Source organism: Castor canadensis, chromosome 5, assembly GCF_047511655.1.
Source record: "Castor canadensis chromosome 5, mCasCan1.hap1v2, whole genome shotgun sequence".
Lineage (NCBI taxonomy): Eukaryota > Metazoa > Chordata > Mammalia > Rodentia > Castoridae > Castor > Castor canadensis.
Genome location: NC_133390.1, coordinates 71,486,382 through 71,501,546, shown reverse-complemented (window position 1 = coordinate 71,501,546; position 15,165 = coordinate 71,486,382). Strand labels below are relative to the sequence as shown.

General features: G+C 49.8%; 1 protein-coding gene across 5 annotated transcripts in view; it reads left to right on the top strand.

Moving 5' to 3' along the window:
- Nucleotides 1-15,165, top strand: part of Mylk (myosin light chain kinase) — a 257,786-nt gene that overhangs the window by 163,855 nt on the left and 78,766 nt on the right. For all 5 annotated transcript variants that reach the window (XM_074073297.1, XM_074073298.1, XM_074073299.1 and 2 more), the window contains exons 12-16: nt 1,941-2,078; nt 4,044-4,241; nt 4,835-5,084; nt 11,424-11,495; nt 11,929-13,502. In XM_074073297.1, the coding sequence (XP_073929398.1) occupies nt 1,941-2,078; nt 4,044-4,241; nt 4,835-5,084; nt 11,424-11,495; nt 11,929-13,502 (2,232 nt within the window). The remainder of the gene's footprint in view (nt 1-1,940; nt 2,079-4,043; nt 4,242-4,834; nt 5,085-11,423; nt 11,496-11,928; nt 13,503-15,165) is intronic.

The following is a 15,165-nucleotide window of genomic DNA, read 5'->3' as shown; positions in this document are numbered from 1 at the left end:
ACTAGCTATATTAGTTTGTTTTCTGTTGTTGGCCGATTAATTTATAAAGAAATGGAGCTTATTTTGGTTCATAGTTCTGGAGGTCAAAATGTATGGCACTGGCATCTACTCAGCTCCTGCACAGCTTCTGCTGTGTCATATCACGGCTGAGAAGTAGAAAGGGGGGGGTGACTATATGCGGAAGAAGCCAGTATGTGAGAAGGACCAAGGGCGATGCCAGCCTTGCTTTAGGACAACTGGTTCACAGAGTATTGAGTCCAGCTGCACAAGACCCAACTCTCAAGAGAGAAGTAATCCAGTATCCAGAGAACCATATCCAGTTCTTGAGAAAGACAGTAATAACTTCTTGAGTGTGGTGTCCCCATGGCCTAATCATATCTCAAAGGTCCCACTTCCAATACCACCATATTGGTTGTCACATTTCAAAATGACAGGCTGGGCTCTGAGGTAGAGCACTGGCTTAGTGTGGGCCAGATCCTAAGTTTGATTCTCAGCACTACAAATGGTAATAATAATAATAATAATAATAATTTCCAAGCTAAGTTCTGGTATATTTAAGCCATATCCAAACCACAGCACTATCCCTCCTGGTCTTAAGCCCAGTAAAAACACCCACTAAAAACAGAGAAACAAAAAAGGCTAAAAGTTACTTGTTGAAAATTAAAGCCACTTGGCTTATGGACACTGAGCAGAGGAGGGCTTGTCTGCACGTGAGGGAGGCACTTTCTATCCCCTCGGAGGCAAGGTTGAGGCCCAGCTTAGGGAAGAAGTCAAGAGTGAGGAAAGGCCCTCCTGTGAATCCATTTCAGCAGAGAGCTGAGTGGACCAGGCCTAACAAGAAAGTAACTCTGGTTCTTGTCCTTCCCTGGCTGATTTACCTCCATCTCTCCCTCCCTCCATCCATCAGGCTGGTTTTTTATTCCCAGTTTTTGTTGAGGTGTTAATGATGTTCAGTAAGCTGTATATATTTTAATTTATATATTTAATTTGAGGCTTGACATACTTACATATCCATCAAATCTTCACCCGACTTAAAAAATGAGCATCTCCATCACCTGTAAGCATTTCCACAAGTCCTTTTCCAATCCAACAGCCCAATCCCTTCCCCAGGTACCTACAAATCTTCTTTCTATGACTAGACTTTGCTGGGTTTTTTGTTTTGTTCTTGCAGTGCTGGGCAAGTGCTCTACACCCCCATCTAGTGAGCTGTACCCCTATCCCTATAAATAGACAAGGTCTCACTGTGTAGCTCAGGCTGGATTTGAACTCCCAATGGTCATGCCTCACACTCCCAAGTGCTGGCATTATAACTGTACACCACCATGTCCAGCTTTATTTTATTTTTTAAAAAAGAAGAAATGGGATCAGGGATGTAGCTCAGTGACAAGAGTGCGTGCTAAGCATGTGTGAGATCCTGGGTTTTTTCTCCAGCACTGGGAGAAAGAATTTACCTACTTGCTATGTATGCTATAAATGTAGATAATCTTTGGCAAGATGAAGAAGAAACTGAAAACTAGTTGCCTCTGGAGAGAGACATTTGATGACCAGGAAACAGGGGTGGGAGAGGACTTTTCACAGACTCTGGCACCTTTTGAATTTTGTGCTGTGTGAATATATCACTTACTCATAAGAGCAAATACAACTTATGGAGAAAAAACCCTCCTAAGGTTCTAAGTATTAACTTCTCCCTGAGGTTGAGGTACCCAGGCCTAGTATGGGCCCCACGGAGGGTTGCTATTCAGGCCCTGCTGTTAGACAACAGCATTGTCAAGCAGTGACATGGGACACATCTTGTTCCCAAAGACCTCCAGTGCCTCCAAACCTCATCTGTTAGCAGTCAGAACCTGAGCCTCAGTACAATTGTATCCTGAGTGTCATTGAGTCTATTTGTTGAATGCATGAAAGAATGTTCACCCCATGTTCTGTTGTCCTCCACACAGAAAAAAAGACTGACCGAAAGAGAGAACAGCTTCTGCCTCTGGCTCTCAGCAAGCCCATCGCACCCATCTTCCTACAGGGTCTCTCTGATCTCAAAGTAATGGATGGAAGCCAGGTCACCATGACAGTCCAGGTGTCAGGTCTGTCTCTGCATCTCTCTCCTCAGGTAGACTAAAAACAGTCATGGTTGCAACACGGGCATTGCTCCCTGAGGCCCTGCTCAGATCGATGACTTACCAGAAAATCAGCAAAGTTCCATCAGATAGTGACTCAAAGAAGTGGGGCGTCTTGGCCTTGCTTTCCTGCTCTCTGGAAGGATTTCTAGATTCAAGGTTAAATGGCCCAGAGGAAGAAGATGGCCATAGCTAGTGGGGAGAGGGATTAATGCAAAAACAATATGGCCATTGCAGCCAGAAGGCTTTGAAGATGGTGTGTTTTATGTGATTATATGAGAATTTCCAAACTCTCAGTCTGGGTGCAGTGGCTTAAGCCTGTAATCCTATCTACTTGAGAGGTGAAGATTGGAAGAATCAATATTCAAGGCCTGCCCAGGTAAAAAATTTGAGAGAACCCCCATCTCAACCAATGACTTGGCACAGTGGTGCACCCCTGTCATTGCAGTTACGCAGGGGAAGCATAAATAGGAGTGTTTAGGCACAGGCCTGCCAGAGCATAAAGCAAGACCCTATCTCAAAACTAACTAATGCACAAAGGGCTGGCGGAGTGGCTCAAGCCACAAAGCACTTGCCTAGCAAGCTCAAAGCCCTGAGTTCAACCTTCAGTACCACCAAAATCGAAAAAAGGAAGAAGATATTCTCAGTTGTCTTACTCTAAAACGGGCAGGGAAATGAGATTATGCAATTCACACCCTCTCTGAGCTATCCTAGGCCTTGCTGGAGGTAAGAGAAGCCTCAACAGTCCCCAGCTCCATGCTCATAGCTGGGGACACCCATGGTTTCCTGATCGGCTTCCTGATCAGCTCCTCTGACCACTTAGAGGTCACTTTCCTGGTTTCTTAGTCCCTCTTGAACTGCAGAAGCAATAAAGATAAGCTGTGGGAGGACCCCGTGTACTTGCCTTTGAAGGGGTGCTCAGGTGGCCTCCCTGGTCCTGCAGGCTGGAGGCCCTTCCATGATAGCCCCAGACAGACATTGGGTGCCCTCCCCACCTGTGCTCACCAGGCCACTCACTGAGTCCTCGGGTGGAAGTGATCAGAGGTGTTTTCTGCTCCTGGCCTCCAGGCATGGCAGACAGATGGCCATCTGCACATTTGTAAGCCTTTCCAGGGCCTGAACCTGCTCCTCCCCACCTCCCATCCTGCTTTGGATGCTGTTTCAGGGGTCTCCCTTCTTTGGAAGCGGAACCCTCAGTGGTGGCTTTTTTTTTTTTTTTTATGTCCAAACACATTTCAGAAAAGCAGATTGGTAGAACCTGACAGTGCTGTCCACCAAGAGTTGCATTTGGAAATACGATGCAAACTGGTGTCTCGGGACCATAAGCACATGGCAGCAAAAATGAAATTTTTTAGCTTTGTTTTGGCTGTATGGGGGTTTGAACTCAGGGCCTCACACTTGCTAGGCAGGTGCTCTACCACTTGAGCCACTCCACCAGCCCTAACGAAGTGAAATGTTGACTGACCTCTCTGCCAATGGCCTGCAAGGGAGTTACTATGAACTTGCCATTGCTGCATGTGGGTGTGTGCTGTGTGGGGCAGAGCAGAGCAAAGGACAGGTTCAAGTTTGAACTAGTAACCCATTACCACTAGTTTTACCCAGCTGATGGAATTCTAGTCTTGGGAGAACCATTGTTCTTGGGTTCTCTTCTTCATCTCTGAAATCATGTTCTCGCTTCTGGGTTCTTTCTAGTTTCCCCAAATCTGTTGTTTAATAGTCATGCCAAGCATGTATCCAGTGTTTTCTTTTACTCATTTAGTCCTCCCAAAAATCCCACAAGCAGGTCCTGTTAGGACCCCTACCGTGTGGGTGGGCAAATGGAAGCACATCGTTTGAAAGAGTGTTTCATACAGTATTATAGTACTAAGTGCAGGGTGGCCACCTGCATGGGGATGGTCCTCCTGACAGTCCCTCTGCCCTTTCTTGGTTCAGGGAATCCACCCCCAGAGGTTATATGGCTCCACAATGGAAATGAGATCCAGGAGTCAGAGGACTTCCATTTTGAACAGAGAGGTGCCCAGCACAGCCTTTGTATCCAGGAGGTGTTCCCAGAAGACAGGGGCACATACACCTGCGAGGCCTGGAACAGCGCAGGGGAGGTCCGCAGCCAGGCTGTGCTCACAGTGCAAGGTGAGGCTGAACCCCAGCAGGGGGAGGAGGGACAGGGGAGCTTCTGGGGCCTCTCCCAAGGCTATTTGGAGGGAAGGAAGACACAAGAACCTGCACTGGGCCCATCCAGCCCCAGAGGCAGCTCCCTATCCTGTGACTCAAGCTCTGGCTGAACGGGGTTGCCCTCACAGCTTCATGAAATCCCTGCCCTCTGTGGGTTAGTGCTGACAAGCTGCAGAGAGTTCTAAGATGGAAATCTGCAATGCTCTTAACTGGCAAAGGTCGTTTTTGAGGTGAGTTACTTTAGATGACTCATATTTAAGCAGACACAGCAAGTGACAGCCCTACTGAGATAGATCATTAGCACCTGCCCAGGCCCCATGCCTGCTGGGCTCTCTCCCCATGCTGTGGATATATGATTTCATTAGTATTACCGTCTGAGAAGGGAACCACGACAGATTTGCATGGACAAGGATGTGCTGTTTGTATATCCAACAAAGTGGTTTCTGGACTTGCTGTTCTGTGTCTTCCAACCCTTCGCCACCACAGGGGTGGAGTGGACCCTGGGTGCCGAAGGGCCTCCCTCTCTAGCTTTCCCCTCTGCCAACTTCCAGAGCCTCATGATGGCACCCAGCCCTGGTTCATCAGCAAGCCTCGCTCGGTGACCGCCTCCCTGGGTCAGAGTGTTCTCATCTCCTGCGCCATAGCTGGTGACCCCTTCCCCACTGTGCACTGGCTCCGAGGTGGCAAAGCCCTCTCCAAGGACACTGGCCACTTTGAGGTGCTCCAGAACGAGGATGTGTTCACCCTGGTTCTAAAGAACGTGCAACCATGGCATGCCGGCCAGTATGAGATCCTGCTCAAGTGAGTCTGCATGTCCTGCCAGCCTCCCTGTCCTCTCCCCTCCAGATTCCTGCTCCCCTAACCTGGGACTTGGTAGCCAGAGGAAGTACAGGCTGATGTGGGGCTTGGACTTCAGGGTAAAGCAAGTTCAGTCTTGTAGCTAACAAGCTTTTGTTTCTGACACTTGAGTAGAATACATGTTCATGGAGAACCTTCCCACTGACCTCAGTTCCCTCTGAGCATCTGTCATTTTGCGTTCTGGATTTCACATATCGTATGGGGTATAGAGGATACAAAAGAGGGAGGAATGGATTAAAGGTGGAATGGCAGGAGGATATAGGGCATGTATTAGTTGTCTGTTGCTGTATAGCAAACTACCCCAAAACTTAGTAGCTTGAGACAAAAAAAAACTATTATCTTGTGGGCTGGTGTGTTAGTCTGTTTTCTGTTACTACAACAAAATATTTGAGACTGGATAACTTTACAATGAGGTTTATTGAGCTTATAGTTCTAGAGGCCCAATGCCAAGAACTTCATATGGTAATGGCCTTCTTGTTGGCAGAATCCTGGGGTGGCACAGATTATCACATGAGACCGGGAATGTACATGTGTCTTGGTTTATCTCTCATCTTACACAGCCACAAGTCGTCAGTCATGGGTGCTCTACCTTAATGGCTTACTTAATCTCAGCTCTTTCCAAAGGCCCCACCAGTAAACACCATAGTTGGATTAAGTTTTTACCCCCAAATACCTCACAGTACAAATTAAATTTCAACACATGAAACCTTGGGAGACACACTCAAACCATACCAGACCATGGCAGCTGGGAATTAGAAACATCCTAGCTGGATAGTTTTTCTTTTCTTTTCTTTCTCTCTCTCTCTCTCTCAATTTTTTTTTTTTTTTTTTTTGCTGACACTGGGATTTTGAACTCAGGGTCTCATGCTTGCTAGACAGGTGCTTTTACCACTTGAGCCACTCCACCAGCCCTGGTTTTTCTTTCTAAATTGCAGTCAGGATGTCAACAGGAGCCAAGTCTCTGAAGGCTTAACTGAGACTGGAGGAGTCACTTCCCAGCTCCTTGCCATGTGACCTCTCCTTGTGGCTGCTTCATGACATAGCAGTTGACTTCCCCAGAGCTAGTGATCCCGGAATGGGCATAAGTTAGACCCTGCAATGCCTTGTATGACCTGCCCTCAGAAGTCACGCACCTCACTTCCAACATTCCCTTTGTTAGAAGTGAGTCACTAAGTACAGCCCATACTCAAAGAGAGAAGAATTAAGATCCACCTCTGGATAGAGGAATATCAAAGGACATAGATGTTTTTAAACTACCACAAGGAAGGTCATTTTCCCTGTTCTAGCTTTAAAATGCTCCAACTCATAAAATTCTGTGCCAACTTTGGACTGATGGAGACAGCATGCCTGCCCCGGGCCCCCGGGGTTGGTATAAGCCTTGAAGAAGAGCTCTTGTCTATACCTTGATCTGCACATGGGAGGTGACGCCAAATCCTGAGGATGGCCACTCTGCAAGCTTTCTCTCCTAGACATTGTCATTTTTTCCATACTGAGCCCATCATTCATATTTAAGGCCCTGAGCCACAGACAGCCTAGCTACATGCTAGTGCTACTGTCATGATAGAGCACTGTGACTACAATAATTGAAAAGCCTAGTATCTATCCCATCCCTCAGGTCCTTTCTGAGCGTGTGTTTTATGCTATATCAGCTAGCTCTGCAGCATAACAAACCACTCCAATACTTAGTAACCTTTAAAACATAACCATGATGGGGTACAGTGGCTCACACCTATAATCTTATCTACTCAGGAAGTAGAGATGGGAAGGATTGCAGTTCCAGACCAGTTGGGAGAAAAAAATTTGTGAGACCCCACCTCAACCAATAAAAATCTAGATGTGGTAGCATATGCCTGCCATCCCAGCTACACAAGAAGCATAAATAGTAGGATCACAGAACAGGCCAGCCCAGTTAGAAACTTGACACACTACTCAAAAAAATACCTAAAGCCAAAAAGGCTGAGGGTGTGGCTCAAGTGGTAGAGTACCTGCCCGGTACGTGGAAGACCATGAGTTCAAACCTGAGTACCACCAAAAATAAAACGTGCTAATGCGGGCGGAGCTCAGTGGCTCTCAGTGGCTCTCAGCTGACTTCAGTGACCTACTTGTGATGAGCTGTAGGCTGCTTGTTACCTTACTACCATTAGCAGTGCCCTCAGAATATATTAACCACCTCTGCCTTGCACTTGAAACAGTTATTACCAGAATGGCAGATATTCCTCCAAAATGAGGAGCCCATACTCTTACCCCTTAGGCCAGTACAAAGGATGGGAACTGATCGGGATGTTAAAATGCATGTCCTGTACAGGAATTCTTGGAGTCAGTACTCACCTTAATCAAGCTAGACATCCCAGAAGACATGAGTTTTTGTGGGATTTTGAGGGAAAAAAGAAATGCTGACTCTTGGCCAACAAGAAAGGACATGAGTATTAAATAGGCTGAGCAAGAAGTGTGAGCAAAGCAAACTATGGGAATTTTGCCAGGCCAGAGACGGGGACTGCATTGGGAGATCGACAGGCAGACTGTCTGGGGCCAGCTGGGGACAATCATAAAATTTAGACCGTCCCAGCTGGAAGGGACTTCAGCAGTTTTCTGGCCTCCTCCTCATTTAATAATGAGGGAAACTGAGGTCTCAGGTCATGGGCTTGCTCATGGCCACCCAAAGACCACAGATCAGCCTAAGTCAAGCCCTTGTCTTTTGACTTAAGTCAGATGCTCTTCCATTCTTATGGCCTAGCCTGGGCGGTGAGATGGGGGGTACGGTGGGGTTGTGGGGCGCAGTTCCAGTGTGCTGGAACCAGGGACTTGGGAATTTGCACTGGTGTATCCATCACTTCCCTCCCCAAGTCTGGCCTCCTCATTCCTCTGGGAGGCTGTTTCCCTGGCCTTGGCTTTGTCCCCAGCTGAGAAGGAGCAAGTCAGTGGAAAGTTCTCCTGGAAAGTGGGCCTGTCAGGGCCTTGTTCCCTCCCACTTTCCTTGTTCTGACAGAAATCAGTCCTAGACCCAAGAAAGACTGCCTCTTGAGTAAGAAGTCTGGACAGCTGAGAGGACAACCAGGGGTGCGTGGTAGGAAAAGGGGGTTCTATATTCCATGCTGAGATTATAAGGCAAATATGAGTGGGTTTCTACCCCTTCCCTACCAGAACAGGAAGTTGCAAAAAGTCAGTTCTAGCTAGGTGTGTTAGGGCACACCTATAGTCCCAGATACTCGGGAGGTGGAGGCAGGAGGATCACGAGCTTGAGGCAGGTTAGTAAGGCCCTGTCTCAAAAAAACAAAATGGCTGGAGACATAGATCAATTGGTTGAGTACTTGCCTAGCATGCCCAAGGCCCAGGTTTAATCCCCAGTAGAGGAAAAGAAAAAGTCAGCTCCAAATTCCCCCTGAAATTGCTTGAAACATTGATGCTCGCAAGGAAATTAGTTCTTGAAGCTAATTTTGCATTTAAAATCATCCCAGAGGTGGTTGATTAGGGTAGGACAGGATCCAAAACTTTGTAACCAGAGAGTAGACGTGTTCAGGGCTCAGGAAGGGGACCAAAGGGCTCTCGGAGCTTGTGACAGGTGCAGCAGACAGAGTGACAGTCCCATGTTCCCTGTGGTGCTACAGCCTCACCCACGCCTGTGTCAAAGATGGCTGAAGATGCTATACCAGCAAGTTAGGTCATCTGGCATGTGAGTTCCAGGCAAGTGGTCCAAATGAACCCATAATTTGCCTTAAAAGCCCAGTGAAGATTTGAGTTTATGGCTATAGGAATAGCCACCCTAATCACCTAGTCTTGGTATCCCTGTGCTCTGACTCCTCAGCCACTCGGGTCCCTCAGAGTGAGGCCTGGGGGGTGGGTTGAGCAGGAGGCCCTGAGGGTCTTATCTGTGTCTGTGTTCCCTACCTTGGGGATGGATCATGGCAAACAACAGGAAACCTTACTCCTTCCCCATGGTCACATATAGATACACTTGTCTCCAGCTCAGGGGACAGGGTGCCTCACAATTCAAAGCCTCGTGGATGTGGCCAAGGTAAAGTGGGGCTATTTGATCAGCATCTGCTCCTGATTTCTGCATCTGGGCTGTGTTCTACTTGTGACAGGAGGAAACTCAACTGAGGATGTGAGGAAAGGGCTACCAGGTAAACACCGTCCAAGGTCATCTGGTACACCTGTTCCATACCAACACCAGACACTATAACACTGTGCTTGGAAGAAAAGTGGCCAGGAACCTGGCAGGAGTGGGGTGCCAAGGGGTTGGGCCTCTCCCCCAACATGCTCTTATGGGGTTGTTCTCCAAGTTGCCCGAGCCCCAGAAGCCTTTCTGAGTGTTGAGCACTCAGAGTGGCTGCAGACTTTAGTCTTCCCAGGGCCTAGTACTATAAGCTATGTGTCAAGCAGAGGAGCATCCTGGGCCCTAGAATTCTCCAGACATATGTGTTCCCTGAAAACCTGGGTCTGGAGGCAGGGACGGGCTGGGGGAGATTTAGCAGGTAGGAGACAGGAGTAAAAGAGCACAGGAAGAGACCTGTGCTCACAGCCTGGGGCAGTGTGAGGGCATGAGGGAGAGGGACCAAGATGGAGAGCTCTCAGTAGATTAGAGGAGGATTAGAAGGTAGAAGAAATCAACCTCTTCTTGCTTTACATGGTCCCAGTGCTCAGGGGTGAACAGCAAACCCAGAGCCCCTGAGAAGCAGGGCCACGACTTCGACTGCCAGTCTCTGCACTGGGAGGAGACACAGCAGCAGAACATACACAGACACACGGGGAGAGTCCATCCCTGAGCATGGGACATGGAGTGTGCACATATTTCCAAACTGAGACCCAGGTACAGTTTCCTGCCAGGTGGACCCCATGCACATGTGTACGTGTGTCCATGTGTGTGGTTGATGTATACCTATGCACACAAACACAAACACATTTCTCAGAGCAGGTTGGTATTTATGAACATTGTAGGACCAGTGTTCAGGCCACAGGTCTTAGATTCAGGTAGAAGCAGGTCTCAATCCCTCTCCAGCATAGTTAGCCCTGTTTTTCTCACCTATAAAAACAGTGCTGGCTCCAACCTCTGACAGAGCTGTCAGAAATTAAATGAAATGGGTCATGTAAGGCAGCTATCACAAAGATTGGCATGCCTTCCAGGGGTCTGGGTCTCACTCAGCCCATGCAGTGCTACTAAGGTGGAACATCTGAGGGACTAAGTAGGACCCTGAAAGTCCCAAGCACTGCCTCTCACAAACCCCCTGAACCTCCTTTCCTGTCCTTCAAAATGGTCATAATGGTGTTTGGCACCTCTCTAGCATGTTGTGGGGAACAGGAAAGGCAAAAGATATGGCAGTCATGGGAACTGGAGGATGCAATATATAATGTAGTCTTAGGATGGCAGAGTCTGTCCTTTGGCTCTCAGACTGCACCCACCCTTCCTGTCACAGTGGACCCTTCTTGGCTGAGCGGAGCTCAGAAGCACCAGCAGAGGGCAGCCTTGCAGACAGGCGGACCATCTGCAAGTGAATGCACCCTGCAGGGACACGGCACAGTTGAGCCCTACCCTGAGCAGAGGGGGCTTCAGCAGGCCATGCACCACGGGACACTGAGCAGTTCTGTAGTCATGAAGAATCCAGAGCCCTCCCCACTTGAAAGAAGAAAAGAAAGGGCCACTCATGTAGGGAGAGGCTTGATAGGTTTTTAACACGAAAGTTCTGATCTCAGGGCATTGACTGAAGAGTAGAGGTTGAGATGTTTGCATTTCAGGAGGAGAAGAGGGGCAGTGACTCACTGCTGTGAGGGAGTTCAGGGTCAGACTTCAGGTCACCGGGCAGGTTGACCAGGGCCTGTCTGTCTAGACTCGGCAGCTCCAACAGGCTCCATCACTTCTATCAATTGAGTGATTGGTTGAATTTTTCTTTTTTTTTTTTTTTGATGGTACTGGGGCTCAAACTTGGGGCCTTACATTTGCTAGGCAAATGCTGTACCACTTGAGCATGCCTCCTTAATTGATTGTATTATATAACATACTTACAGGAAAGTTTACCACTTCTAGATGCTTATCTTAGCTGCTATCCAGAGATTTTCCTTTTCTTCTTCCTTAGAAACAAGAGCTGGGAAAATAAAGGATGACCACAGGGTGAGAAACCCTGCCCTAAATCTAAGTTTGGGATGGATGTCACAGCTAAGCCTGTGACCTCCATCTTCTCTAGTTGGTCCACCAGCCTGCAACCTTCCATGCCTGCCTTGCATCCCTCCTAGCCCTGGGCTGAGCAGGTCCTTTGCCCTTGGTCCTTATTGGTCCCTTGAATTCTTCAGGAACCGGGTTGGTGAATGCAGTTGCCAGGTGTCACTGATGCTGCAGAACAACCCTGCCAGAGCCCCCCTGTGGTAAGTGCCTCCGGTCATGCCCCTGCCACTGCCCCCACCTTCCTCCTGGCCCCCGCAGTCCCAGCCCAGCAGCCCCAGTTGTTTGTATCCTCCAGCTGAAGCTGCCAGAGCCAAAGGGAGAGATTGGAAGGGGATGCAGGAGGGAGGGCAGAGGAAAGGAGGGGGTAATGTGTATTTCTTTTTTTTTTTTTTTCTTTTTTTGCACACACCCTTATAAGGCTACTGAAGTCATTACCGATGTAATAAACCAACTAGACAAGCGAGTGCCTCTCACCAATGTTCCCTTCTATAAACACAGCCTGGCTGGGCCCCCACCTCCCCTTCCCCCTCCTCTCTACCCTCCGCCCTCAGGGATTTGCTCTCCCTTGACGTTTCTGGCTTACCCAGCCCCTTTTCCTTCTGCTACTTTCCTTTTTCCCTTCACTGGTTGCAGGGGGCGGGAGCCTGCCAGCTGTGAAGGCCTCTGTGGTGGAGGAGTTGGTGCTGATGGTGGTGGTGACCAGGATGGGACCCTGAAGCCTGGCCAGCCAGCAAGAGGGCAGGGTTGGCCAGAGGAAGAAGACGGAGAGGACGTTCGGGGAGTGCTGAAGAGGCGCGTGGAGACTAGGCTGCACACAGAGGAGGCGATCCGCCAGCAGGAGGTGGAACAGCTGGATTTCCGTGACCTCCTGGGGAAGAAGGTGAGCACCAAGACTGTGTCAGAAGAAGACCTGAAGGAGATCCCCGCTGAGCAGATGGATTTCCGAGCCAACCTGCAGCGGCAGGTAAAGCCAAAGACTGTGTCCGAGGAAGAGAGGAAAGTGCACAGCCCCCAGCAGGTTGACTTCCGCTCTGTCCTGGCCAAGAAGGGGACTCCCAAGACCCCTGTACCTGAGAAGGCACCACCCCCAAAATCTGCCACCCCAGATTTTCGCTCAGTGCTGGGTAGCAAAAAGAAATCACCAGCAGAGAATGACAGCAGCAGTGCTGAGGCTTTGAATGCCAAGGCCACAGAAAGCCCCATGCCTGTGGGCAATGCACAGGCTACGGGATCCCTGAAACCTGTGGCCAACACCAAGCCTACAGAGACCCTGAAACCCGTGGCCACAAAGCCTGCAGAGACCCTGAAACCCGTGGCCAACACAAAGCCTGCAGAGACCCTGAAACCCGTGGCCAACACCAAGCCTGCAGAGACCCTGAAACCCGTGGCCAACACCAAGCCTGCAGAGACCCTGAAACCCCTGGCCACAAAGCCTACAGAGACCCTGAAACCCGTGGCCACCAAGCCTGCAGAGAGCCTGAAACCCGTGGCCAAGGCCAAGCCTGCCGAGACCCTGAAACCCGTGGCCAATGCCAAGCCTGCGGAGACCCTGAAACCCGTGGCCAATGCCAAGCCTGCGGAGACCCTGAAACCCGTGGCCAATGCCAAGCCTGCCGAGACCCTGAAACCCGTGGCCACCAAGCCTGCAGAGACCCTGAAACCCGTGGCCACCAAGCCTGCAGAGACCTTGAAACCCGTGGCCAATGCCAAGCCTGCAGAGACCCTGAAACCCGTGGCCAATGCCAAGCCTGCCGAGACCCTGAAACCCGTGGCCACCAAGCCTGCAGAGACCCTGAAACCTGTGGCCACCAAGCCTGCAGAGACCTTGAAACCCATGGCCAATGCCAAGCCTGCCGAGACCCTGAAACCCATGGCCAACACCAAGCCTGCAGAAACCTTGAAACCTGTGGCCAATGCCAAGCCTGCCGAGACCCTGAAACCACCTGCAAAAGAAGAATTAAAGAAGGAGGTTAAGAATGATGTGAACTGCAAGAGAGGACATGCAGGGACCACAGATAATGAAAAAAGACCAGAGAGTCAAGGGACAGCCCCAACCTTCAAGGAGAAGCTGCAAGATGTTCGTGTGGCAGAGGGTGAGAAGCTGCTACTCCAATGCCAGGTGTCCTCTGACCCCCCGGCTACCATCACCTGGACACTGAATGGAAAGACACTCAAGACCACCAAGTTCATCATCCTCTCCCAAGAAGGTAAATGAGGGTGAGGGTCAGGGAGATGGTGTCCCCTTGGGCTGGTTGATGGCCACTCAGCCCACAGCCCAAGTTGGAATGCAGGTGGGCCCCTGTTCCCCTTTACTCATGGGACAAGTTCCCTGCTCGGAGACCTTGGTACATTCATGCCCCTTGTTGGGGGTAAGGGCTGGGTTCTGTCCTTGTGGCACCTGTTGTGACTTGGTGTCTGTCTGACAGCCCTCTCCTGGCACCCATACTCCTGGCTCCCCACAGTATCTTATTACCGGGCTTGAGCTGATGCCCAATGGAGAGGGCTCTGCACCAGGCTGAGAAATGGGGCCCAGAGCTATAGCCAGCCAGGACTCTGAACCAAGAGCTGTATGAGAAGCAGCCCTTTGGATTGGAGGAAGACTGAGCAGTGACAGGACAGCCTGGGACTGTGAGTTGGGGTCAACTACAGCTTAAGTCTGGAGAGCTTTGTGAACTTAAAGGGACCTGAGAGGGAAGCCAGAAACCCAAAACTGCCCCAACGGCACGCACTCCTGGGCAGACAGAGATGCTTGCTTCCTAATTTGGATGAGAGTTTTGTTTGCTGGTGTTTCACATTCTTGGGTGGTGTGTGTTGAGGGGAGGTAAAACCTGCCATCCATGGCCTTTTGGGGTCTGGAGTTCTCAGCTGGACCAGTTTACACCTGGAAAAGAGAGTGGGATGAAGGGAGGTTTTCCCATGGCCCCTCAATGTGGTTGAAAGTGTTGTTTAAAATCCCAAGTGACAGAAGTTCCAAAGTCAGCAGGCATCCCACACCCCACTCTGGTGGCCAGTAGACGGACAGGGTCCTGCCTGAACTGGGGACTTTAGCCAGGGCAGAGCATAAAGAAGCTCCCCAAGATGTGTCATTTACCTTTGGGGACAGAGAGCAGCTACCAGAGAGGCCAAGTGGATAGGTCCCAGCAAATGCACATTAGCTGAAAAGTCAGGTGCTCTTCTTCTCCACTCTCTCCAGCCATCCCTTGGTCACACCCCTCTCCTCTCCCTCCCTTACCCCTCATCCTTCTCTGCCTTTCTCCTGAAACCAGGAAGGTGGCATTGGCAGATAGCAGTGTCCCTGTCGGCTCATTCTGTATCTTATGTAGCAAATCTGAAATACCCCAGCACGTGGAATCTAAACTGAAGGAGTGAAGAGGAAATTGGACATTTCTATCAGTTGAGGAAGAGTGTTATTTTTTACCAATGTGTTAACACAGGAACTTCTTCATATGGATGTCCCCAGATTGGCAAGGTCCTCCTAAAAGCTTCTATTCCATCCCCATCTGCTAGCTCAACCTGTACAATATCCACATGCAGGTGGCCATGGAGGACCACTGTGGCAGAGTGAGATATCCAAGGAAGGGGGTGCTGTCACCTTCCCCATCACCTCAGGGGGTTCTCCCAGTTTGAAGGCCCTTCAGTCAGTACGATTGATTGGAAGCCATTATCAGGAACATTTCCAAGGTTGCCCTGGGTAAGATGGGAGGGTAGGCAGTCCGCCAGCCTTGGGACATGTGCAGAGACACAGACTTACACAGTGTGAAGTCCAATCTCAGGGAAGCTGAGGTTCAGACAGTGAGGGTGAGCAGTACTCAAAGCTGTGCAGCTCTGGGACCTGCATGGGATTTAAACTCAGAGCCCCCTATAAACAGT